Source organism: Urocitellus parryii, chromosome 13 (genome assembly GCF_045843805.1).
Source record: "Urocitellus parryii isolate mUroPar1 chromosome 13, mUroPar1.hap1, whole genome shotgun sequence".
Classification (NCBI taxonomy): domain Eukaryota; kingdom Metazoa; phylum Chordata; class Mammalia; order Rodentia; family Sciuridae; genus Urocitellus; species Urocitellus parryii.
This window is the reverse complement of record NC_135543.1, coordinates 9614112-9624954: the sequence shown is the minus strand read 5'-3', so window position 1 is coordinate 9624954 and position 10843 is coordinate 9614112. Positions and strand designations below refer to the sequence as shown.

At 42.1% G+C, this 10843-nt stretch overlaps 1 protein-coding gene across 1 annotated transcript; it reads right to left on the bottom strand.

Annotated features, from left to right (window-relative positions):
- Positions 1 to 701: 701 nt before the first annotated feature.
- On the bottom strand, positions 702 to 5208 carry Dsel (dermatan sulfate epimerase like). Its single transcript, XM_077792312.1, has one exon. It carries the CDS (start codon positions 5206 to 5208, stop codon positions 1570 to 1572), a length of 3639 nt encoding a protein of 1212 aa, XP_077648438.1. The 3' UTR covers positions 702 to 1569.
- Between the last annotated feature and the right edge of the window lie 5635 nt (positions 5209 to 10843).

The following is a 10843-nucleotide window of genomic DNA, read 5'->3' as shown; positions in this document are numbered from 1 at the left end:
ATCATAAAGGGAAAATTATGGGAGTCATGGGAAGTAAATGTGGAGGAGGGGAGCAGTCTGATATCAAAATGGAAGGAAAATGATAGCCAAGTTAAGATTTAGCTGGAATGTAACATATCCACAGTTTTATCACTTTGGAGGCACATTTTGACATAATAACAAACTACTGAGACAGAACCACTTTTATCTAGGTCAGAATGACAGACTCTAAGTGTTAGAGAGCTTGAAGGAACTCCAGTTTGTAGTTTGAAGCATCAGGAAGAAGACTGCAATCTGTACAAAGATTTTCATCAAGTCTCGACACTGCCTGATAGTTTTCATCCAATACATTGTAATTACTCCACTGGCTTATAATGGCATAGCATTTTGATTTCAGAACCCAGCAAAGGAAAATGAACCACATTTGATGTTGACTACATTTATAATAAGATGCAGATGGTAAAAGAAACAGATGCCTCTGACATCATCTCCCATTTGCCTTCAATTTTGCAGACACTGGCGGTCTGTAAACTCACTCAAAAGGAAGCAAGAAAAGTCAGGCAGTTTTCCAACTCTGTCTCCAGTCTAAGAAAACACTGGCAGCAGTGGCACGGCTTTCTTTGACTCATACAGTGGTAATTCCACAAAAAAATAAATTTGAATCTGTGTCAGTCTTTAATGCAAAATTAATCATCAAAAAAAAAAAAAAAAAAGGAAAACTCCACAAATACGGGAGGTCAGCAATTAGTACCTACTGACTGTTTTGCTGGACAGTGACAAAAAGGACAGGGTGGGAATAGTGTAATGGCAAACAGCTGTAGCTTCAGGAAGTCAAAAAGAGACTTTTAAACGGACAAGCATGTCTAAAAAACCAGCCCTCAGCACCCAGACTGTTCAGACTTATTTCTTGTTATTTGTAAGTAAAAAATTTTAAGGAAACTTTCCAGGTTACTATTTCTGACTTAAAAAAAAAAAAAGTCTTTATTCTGTATTTCCATCTGCATTTCCAGAAGGAATCCTATAGTTCTGATAGGAACTTAACGCCATTTCTCCAGTGATATCACTGAGTGTTATATAAAGTAAAAGGAATTCACTTTTTTTTTCTTTTTCTTTGTGCAAGATAAGTGTGTTAAAAGACCTTTTCAAAAAGATAAGGAACTTTTGTAGTCCATCTTGAAAGGAAGAGATGCTTGGGTAAAGCAGCAACTGCAAGGCCTTTAGTAGTGTATGAGGTCCCCAGATAGATTAGCACAGTTACAGAAGAAGGCAAGTTAAACAAAATCCTTTAAAATCTTCCCATCTTCCCGGAAGCCCATGATATAATTTCATCTAACTTCTGAAACAGAAATATTTTAGCAGAAAAAAAATTCAGAAACAAAAGCAAGGAAAGTGGTAACATAAAAATAAATCCTGCTAGGCCAAATATGGTGCCTATTTTTTAAATAATCTCTCTGTGCAAATAAAAGTACACACACACACACACACACACACACACACACACACAAATACAAGAATAAACAAATTCTTCTAGTCCATATCCACAAAGCGGGTGGGGAAGCATTAGTGCAAATTTCTGCTGACCTGCAGCATTTAGTCCATAAACTTTGGATATCCTAGTCGGTCCATCAGTGTCCAGCAGATGTTTTCAATTAGTTTAATTTCATCTCTAGGCAAGTTTTGTTTCCAAACATTAGTATTAGTTGGTGATATTTCTCCTTCATATGGAAGGTAAAAAAGGTTTGTGGAAGTGGCAAACAATATTTGGTTTAAACTAGCAGGAGACAAAGGAATCCCAAGAAAAGCAAAAATCCTTTCAGTAGTTTTTTGAGGAAAATGAACAATATCTTCAAACTTGACCAGCTGGTAGCTGGTAGGCAGCAAATCTGTATTTATTCTCAAAGCTGCTGCTGTATTTGCTAGCCATAAATGAGACAATAAGGAGACAGCGTTTGATTCAGAATTTTCTAATTCTTTCTTCAATGGTTCATACTCAAAAGCATAGCCTGAATTTAAGTTACATTTGCCTCTACCTCCCTCTATTTTAAACATTTTTGCTAAGTGCTCTGGTACATTCTTCAAAGTGTAAAGACTTGGCTTACTACTGTACAGCATTGAATAAATCCATGCCCGAGGGTCTCTTACAATATACAATGCCCTCATCGAAGCTCCTAATACTTCCTGAAAAAAATGAAGCTTCAATGTCCAGCTACCGCTACTTAAACTAAGCACAGGACGTGCACTTGGGTAATAGACCAGGTGTCTCCTCAAAGCCCTAATATATTCAGCATCTCTGTCAAAAGCGCCTTTCATTCTACTTCTTTGTTCCAGCAAAGACTCTCTCCTTTTCAGTTTTCTTTTCTTGTCCTTATTTGTTGTAAAATATTGGGCCAGTTTACCCCTACTGGTCTCATGCAGATGGATGTTTTGTAAATGTAGTTTTGTGTCCTGGACTAAAGACTGCAACCAGCCTCGAAGTAAACGGAAATGCCCACTGTGGATATCTGATACCTTCCATTCACAAGCATCTACAAATGAATCAATTTCAAATTCCGTTTCAGGGATATCAATGTAGGCTGTAGGAACTCTGATGTAGAGAAAGTCACTACTGTTGAAAAAAAGTTGTTTAAGTATTTCGGCTCCGGAACCAGGAAGTGAGGTAATGACAACATCAGGAAGATCCACGTAGTGCCCCTTGGAAGACACAGACTTCTTGTTTGTCTCAGTTCCTGTTCTTGTCCATTTTGCACAGATGGGCTGAGTGCAAGTGCTCCACACATCTAGAAGCTCAATAACCCACAAGGCAATAACAAGTATTAGTATCCAACGCATTAGTTTTCTAAAAGAAAGGTAAAACCGCCATTGAAATGTTAAAATCACCAAACTAATGCACAAAATTAATCCAATTGCTATGTTAAACTTAAATCCAAAGGGGAAAATAGCTCTATCTTGTCTTACAGGCAGTACTATTGCTTGAGTACCCAAACCAAATCGGGTTATTTGGCCTTGGTCAGCCACATTGGCAAAGCCACCAAATCCCAGGTAATTGAATCTTGTTTTCAGGTTGTGGTAGTCAGTTACAATGGAAACAACGTGTTCAGTGTTATTGACATTGAGAGAAATCTGAAGTCCAGAATTGGAATTATCAATGAATCTGCAGCTGGAAACATTGACATATGGCCCATAAAAGACATATGCAATTCTTGTGATTGTGGATTCCATCTGAAAGGTCACATTAACAAACTGAGTCCACCGTTTCTTAAATTCAGCTGCTTGTTCTGCTTCCTGTATACTTGCCATGGGGCTATTGCCATGGTGATCAAACCAGAACATTTTGTAGTGTGCATCCCATACATCCATCATGGCACCATTATACCTATTCATAAACCTATATGGGATGTATTTAAAATCAATATCCAGGTTATGAAAGAAGGCACTGACAGAATCTATCGGGGAAGCTTCTTGCCTCTCAATGTGGTCAACGACTAGCAGAGTTTGAGAATTTAAGAGGAGTAAAGCACGATACACACTTTTCAGTCTCATTGCCGAAGAATAAGCAGATACTGCTTCCCCACTCACAAATATCATTTCCCCATGTTGAGAGGCAGTGATGATTTCCCCTGCTGAGTCACCAACTTCCTCACCAGTCCACTTGAGCCACTGTGCACATTCTCCCAGTTGGCCTTCCCAGGGCTTATTACATTGGCTTGAGGGTGATGGAGCAAACACCAATACATTGTTAAGGTGGCTCAACTTTGGTCCATAGAGAGCTTCAGAAACAAAAACTTGCCCATTGGGGGCAAATGTAAATGAGTTCTGATCCGGATGTTCATGTCCAGGGTTAAAGCTTCTCCACCCATCAATCCAGGAGTATGGCTGAAAGTGAACTATGTCATACACAGCTCGTCCCCCCAGCTTCCCAGATTTGAAGGACACAAAGGTATTGGTTTGTGTGTTTGGCAGCCCAGCCCCATAAGTGACAACTCCCCAGTTAGGAAATGTGTGCATCTTTGCAGTACCATAGTCAGCAGGGGGCTGTGGGGTTAGTTGTGGATCATACCAGATGTATTCTGTGTGGAGAGTACTCCACCTTTGGGCAGTGGATGGAACCATGGGTCCATCTTTAGGTCGATGCTTTCTAATTTGCTGAGCTAACCAATTTCCAGCTCCATTCTTTAAGATAAACTTATCCAAGAAAACTAGCTGACTCTCTGGACCATAAAACCAATTATAATTAGAATCTGCTATACCCACAGTTCTTTGGAAGCCTGGCAAAAGGGTGGCATAGTAGAACCAAAAGTGCATTTTTAGCCAGTTATTATCCAAGTTGTTGATATTAAAATGGCGCTGTGCCAAAAAAACATACTGCATGACTGATTTAGCTGTGTAGCTTCCATAGGCCACACCTTCATCCAAGGAGCCATCAACAATGTGATTCAATAGAAACATTGTCTTTTCCATGACATCTACTACAACCTGTTTCCATATATTTGCTTTAGATCCTTTATCTACCCCAGTAACCAAGGCTCCTGTGAGTACTGCTATCATATTGGTAGCCTGATGGTTATGGAGAAGTTGTTTGCCCCATGAGCGAACCTTGGAGTATTCATACATTTCCTCAGTAATAACCCATATTTTTTCCAGATATCTTTGTCTTCGATGATTATCTAATAAGTTATATAAAAAGTCAAAGGCAGTGGCAAAACCTGTTAATGAATGGCCAACTGGAACCTCATCTCCTGGTGCATTCTCAACCAGCCAATCTTTGTAGCTAACCATCCGGTCCATATATTCCAAGACAAATTCAAAGGCAACTTTGTCTTCTGGACATAACAAACAGTACAATGCTAAAGGAGGCAGATTGTTACCATAAATTTCATTCCACTTGGCAGCAAAATCGGCATGCTTGGGTGGAGGTAGGTAGTATGTTGGGTTGGACAGCATAACTGTCACTGCACTTCTGATAGCTCTAAAAAGATGCAAATGGCTTGTGCGAGACTTTTGTCTCATTGCTTGGATTTCTCCAGCATCAAAATATAAACTTGGATGAAGCATACTTCTCCTCAGCTTTTGGTTGGGTCTGAAATCTTGCACTTTCTGTGTCTTAAACTGATCTATATCATCTGTGAAAACTGCCCATTCAGAGTAATTACTCACAGACTCTTCAAGAGTAGAGAAACCAAACATCACTAATGTTAAAATTAGGAAATGTCCTGTAAACATTAACGCCATGATCCATGGGGAAGATACTTTCCTTAGGCATACATAACAAATAGGGTGTTTAATGTGTTTTCCATCTGGCTAATATAAAGCATATATTAAAGATCTTGATTAAACTGAATTTAAAATCTTCTATGCTGACATTCAGCTCATTCAAAGCAAGTACATTTGCCAAAAAGAGAAAATTTTACATAGTGCATGTGTATCCCTGGCACAGTTCTGTTCCAGTAAATTTCAAGGAATATTAATGCCTCTAATTTTTCTGTAACAGAGGAACAGTGGTAATAGTCAAAATTACTATAAATGCAGCGTTTACTTCCTTTACATTAGTCTATTTGAACAGAAGAGTCAAATCATACATGGTACAAGAAAGAAAAAGCACTCCAAAATTAAAATTAAGAGTCATTTGTAGCACAGCAAGCCATCACTGGTGATACACTCACCACACATGTATGACTTGTTTCTGTGTGTTTGACTGAAGACCATGGCAAAGTACTAACATTCTTGGAATGAGTGGAATCACTGATTATTCCTTTCAATCTTTTATGCTTCTTGGTTTGTGAACTATTTCTTCTTCCATTTTGGGGATAAAAACATCTTCAAAAAGTGTTCAAAGTCCCATGTGGTTTAAAAATATTCAAACTCCTGCCTTCATTTCAAATGTCTTTTCCAGGCTTACTGACTCATCAGTCTATATGACACAGGAAAGCATTTTGATGTCTTCTTCTATCAGCTTCATCAGTACAACTATAAAAATCTAATCTCTTCAGCCACCTAGGCACATCTTTTCCAATCATGGAGTAACCATCAACGGGAAAAGAAAACTCCCCTTTCATCAACAGTGACCATGCCGTCTCTTTTCTCTTCCTTTTTCATGACTCTCCTTTCTGGGGGGAAAACAAAACAAAGCAATTGTCTGAGGCTACAGGTAGCTGAAAGTGAAGGCAAACTAATGCTTTAAATACTCTACAGTCACTTGATAAAAATTTGAGAATTATAATAAAATCTAATATTATATACAATCTAAGTGATTGATAGATACAATCAAGTGATTTGTTTTCTTAGACTTATATGCACATACAAGGATTCCAACAAATGTGAGTAGATGACAAGCAGCTGTGATATATAGTCCTTTTTTTGCTTTAGTCCTTTTTTTTTTTTTTTAATGCTTTCATTAAAATGCAGTTAAAGAAGAATCCTGCTATCATTCTTGTTATTTTGGTTACAAATAACCCAGGGACATAAAAGTAAACCTTGAAAGAGCCTTTTTTTGTTGCTACTCTGGCTGAAGGTCTGGCCTTCGCCGCATCAGGAGTCTTCCCAAGGGGGAGCAGGAGGAGGAGGACAAGTAAGAGGGTCACTCCTCCAGGAGGAAGGCCATCCAGGGCGGCACGGCGGCCTCACCTGTGGCCTGCGCCAGCGTCCCCGCTCGGGCCAGCAGAGGGCGCGCGGAGCCAGCGCTGCCCGCCGCCCGCCTTCGCCGTCCCCGGTCGGTCGGCAAGAGCTCACCAAGTTTCAGTCTCGGGCAAGTCTGCTCTCCGCAGGAGATGCTGTCGCTAGGAGTTTCCCGACCCGCCCCGCCTGTTGCATTTTCTAATTCGCGTCCCACCAACCTGTCACCCCTGCCCGCGCTCGCGGCTCGCCCACCGGGACCGGCGGTCCGGGGCGGGCGACCCCCCGATGGCCCAGTGCGCTTACCTCCGGCGGCTGCGACGGGTCTGGGGCGGCGCTGGGCCCCAACAGCCGCGGCGGCGGGGAGTTGGGGACTTCGCGGCGCCGGAAGCCGGCCCCGCAGGGACCCCGCGCTCCGACGGGCTGAGCCGGCGCCAGGGGTCCTCCGCGGCGCTCGCACCCCGCGCCCCGCGGCGCTCGGGCACGCCCGCCCTCAGGGAACGCCGGACGCTCCGGGGCTGCCCCGGACCGCCGCAGGCCACCGTGGGCGGCTGGCGCACTCGGGGCAGCGTGTCCAGCAGGAGCCGCGTCGCCAGGCCGCGACGACACTGCGACCACCGCTCCTCAGCGCCAGCTCCGGCCGCGCGGCCCAGGGAGGGCGAGAGACGGCGAAGGGGGCCGGCGGCCGGGGGCGGGGCGGGGCGGGCGGGGGCGGGGCCTGGGGCGGGGAGCGGCGGCGACGCGGCCGGAGGGGCGTGGTCGGGGCGGGGGCGGGGCCAAGCGCGGCGGGGAAGCGGCGCGGAGGTTCTGGGCTGTGGCGGCCGCGGTGCGCTCTGAGGAGCCGGGCGGGAGGAGCCGGCAGTGAGGGAGCGGGAGTGCCAGGATCCCTCCGGGCTGGCGTTGAGATCATTTGGTTAAGCGAAGAGGACAAGTGTAACAGAGCCACGGGTGGATGGGGTTGAGGATATATGATGGGAGATGAGGTGATGATCCCGGTGACGTTGGTGATAACAAGGTTCACCCTCAGGAAAGAGCCAGCGCCGGAGAGGGCAGGACCACTGTCTTGGAACCCGGAGGCAGCCTGGCTGAGGTTGCCGTCATTGCAAAGCCAAGCCAAAAACGTGTATTACTATATGAAAACAACTTCAGTAGCACAGATGCAACCGACCAGGGCAAAAATAATAATAACCACGAATCAGCTTTACCAATTGAAAATAATTTTAAAGGCAGTATAAATCGGAGCAATATGGGATAAACAAGTAGAAGGAAACTCATAAAATGAACAGAAATATCCTTCCTTAGAAATCTACAAACTGGTGGAGGCAGCCCGTCTTGGTTACTCTCACATGCTTGTGCAACTCCAGAGCTTGGGATTTCCTCTTATACTAGACACTGGGAACTGCTCACAGATACCAGATTTCAGTATGACAAGACCCAATCCAAGTCTCACCATACTATCACAATTAACAGCTCAGTCGTGATAAGAATACATTTCTGTCGTAGTGGGACACCTACCCAGGTCCAAATGGCCAGTGCTTTTCCTTCAGCCCTTCAGGAACAGTATTTATTGTATTTCTTGTTTTTCAATACCCAATACTCAATCAGCTCCACTTACCAGTTGCAATTTTTCTGAATATCGGATTTCTTTTATTATCCTGATCTCTTTTATTATCTGTATACATAACTCCTTAATTTCTGAAGCCAAATTGTATGACTAGCACTGTATTGTTTCTACTTATATTCATCCCTTAAATTTTTTTTTCTTTAATGCTTACTATTTTCCCTGGCTCACTCCTGTACTCTTACGTGAAGATCCTTCGAGTTATGATTAGAATGCCATCCTCTTTGTAGGTGCTATACTTTTGTTAAAAATGAGTTGAACTTTTACAAGTGGGCTCACATAAAGCTTTGTCTCCTGTTGAGATTTATTACTAAACAAAGGTCTTTCACAATCAGAAACAGAACCTCCTGTGAATATCTGCATACTCCCTCCATGTGACCTCTGATGGAGGAAACCCCTGGGTTCCATCCTCTTTATGGAAGAATACAGTTAGGGAAAAGAAGAGCCTGTCTGCAGAAATGCGTACATTTTCTGCAGAGTTGAGCCTAGGAATTAGTTTTAGTAAATGCACTTAGTAAATAAGCAGACTGTGTCTCTGAACAAAATGTACAGATATGGCTATTTTATTCTGTGGATCCAAAGTGCCCCGTGATGCAAGGAATAAATGACTCAGGCAGAATTGGTGCACAAACATCTGCCAGACAGATATTTTAAGCTTCATCCAATCATTATATCTTCAGATTTATTAATATCAACATGATCATTCTGAATTTATAGACGAATGAAACCAGGTACAGACATTGTGGACTTTCAATTCTGCCCCATGTATCTGGGCTGAAGCTCTGGGGATGTGCTAACCCTCAGCATTCTCAAATGAGCTTTCAAGTTATTCATCTTGAACAGGCATCTTCTCACACTTGTGAAATGTGAGTGCATTGAAATAAAACAGAAGCCATGGATGAACAATCCAAATCATTGGCAGAAAGGTTGATAGGTAAATGGCACTATTAAAAATGAAGAGAGTCTTGTTTCCTGTGAACTAAAAATGGATAGCTCCAATTATTGTTCCTTCTACACATGAAGATGGTACAAAGTTAGTTAATTATAAATAATGCATCCAGCCATAGAAGGGATGAGCTATATGCTATGTTATTGTACATTAAAAACCTTTATGAGTGTGGCAAGAGACACATATACCAACAGCTGCTAAATTCAGAATCCTGAAGCAGTATCTTATTTTAATGGAAGTGAAGAACAGTACAGTCTGTTGCTCTGGGGATTTCTCTCTACATAAAATGATCTTAAATCTACATGAGATTTTTCACAGTGATTTCAAAGCACTTATAAAAATCAGTTTTCTTTATTTGCACATCTTTCAATCTATCCCCAACCACTCGACTTGCAACAGTGCTTTTCAGAATAAAATAAATTTTCGAATCAATCCCCTAGTGCAGAAGCCTTACTGTGTTCCCTCTTTCCCTCTCTCCTTCGATGGCTCCCTTCCTTGTTCTTTCCTCCCTTTAGTTCCCTCCTCTCCCCCTTCTTCCCTCCCTCCCCTTCTTCCTCCCTCTCTCCCACCCTCAGTCCCTCCTTAGTTTTTTTCATTTGTTTGTTGGTTCTTTCTCTTTACTTTTTTTAAATTTCTTTATTTCTTTCCTATTCTCAACGACTATTCCAGAGCTTAGCACTTTGTGTTGTATGTGTATTGAAAGTTGAGCATGAATTATCACCCCCATTTCATGGCAGAAGAGAAAATGTCATATAGGTCTAAAGTGGGTTGCGAAGCTGAGCAGAAGCAATGCCCCTTTTTCTTCTAACTGCTGAGAAGTTTGCTTCACACAACCCATAGTTGGAGCTATGTCTCGGGGTGACTTAATTCAAGTGACACCTAAGTCTGGGAAGCCAGCCAACATTTTAAAGAGAATTTCTGCAAGAATTTTATGTCTTGAGATAGGTAAATTCAAGTTCTAAACCTTAGAACATAAGTTAAACACTACATAGTCTTTCAGAACAATAAAATGCAAGCAGTAAAACAAACTTGACACTATATGAAGTCCTTGGGCTGAAGTCTTATTTGTCTGTGATCTATATCTCTTGTGGACTCTTGATAATCGGAACCAAGATATCCCAGAACTAATTGCTGTGCGTTTAGCAACTGATCATGCTCAGCTCTCTAATTTATCAGCTTACCCAACATACACTCATCTGAATCTGGGAATGGTTTTGCTGTTCTTTAGGATAGGCCTTCTTGCTAAGGCTTTGTCTGTGAGAGCTCAAATGCAGATTTTCTGAACCACTTACCAGGACCAGATGTATGCTAGGTTGATCCACTAACAATACTACAACTAGTATTTGCCCAAGTTTGGGGATATAGTCATTTAGAAACAGACACCAAATGCAAGTTGCAAATTTTATCGCAAAATTGGCCAGCAGTAATATGCCACACCAACAATAAAGACAAAACACAGATTTGAGGAAGGACATAGAATCTGGAAATACTCTTTAGCAATTGTTTTGAATTCAAAACATCTCAAAATGACAGGGATTTTGCCTGCAGAGTCACTAATGAAGATGTGGCTGAATGTGTTCCTTAAGTTTGTTTATCCCACTGTATGAGATTGAGTGTGACAGTATTTGGATATAAAATATTTAAACTTACTAAAGTCAAATTCTGAGGAACAGAGTTTCCTCATA

Excerpts from the sequence above, each read along its gene's own strand:
- Dsel (XM_077792312.1), bottom strand. The coding sequence starts at position 5,208 with ATGGCGTTAATGTTTACAGGACATTTCCTAATTTTAACATTAGTGATG.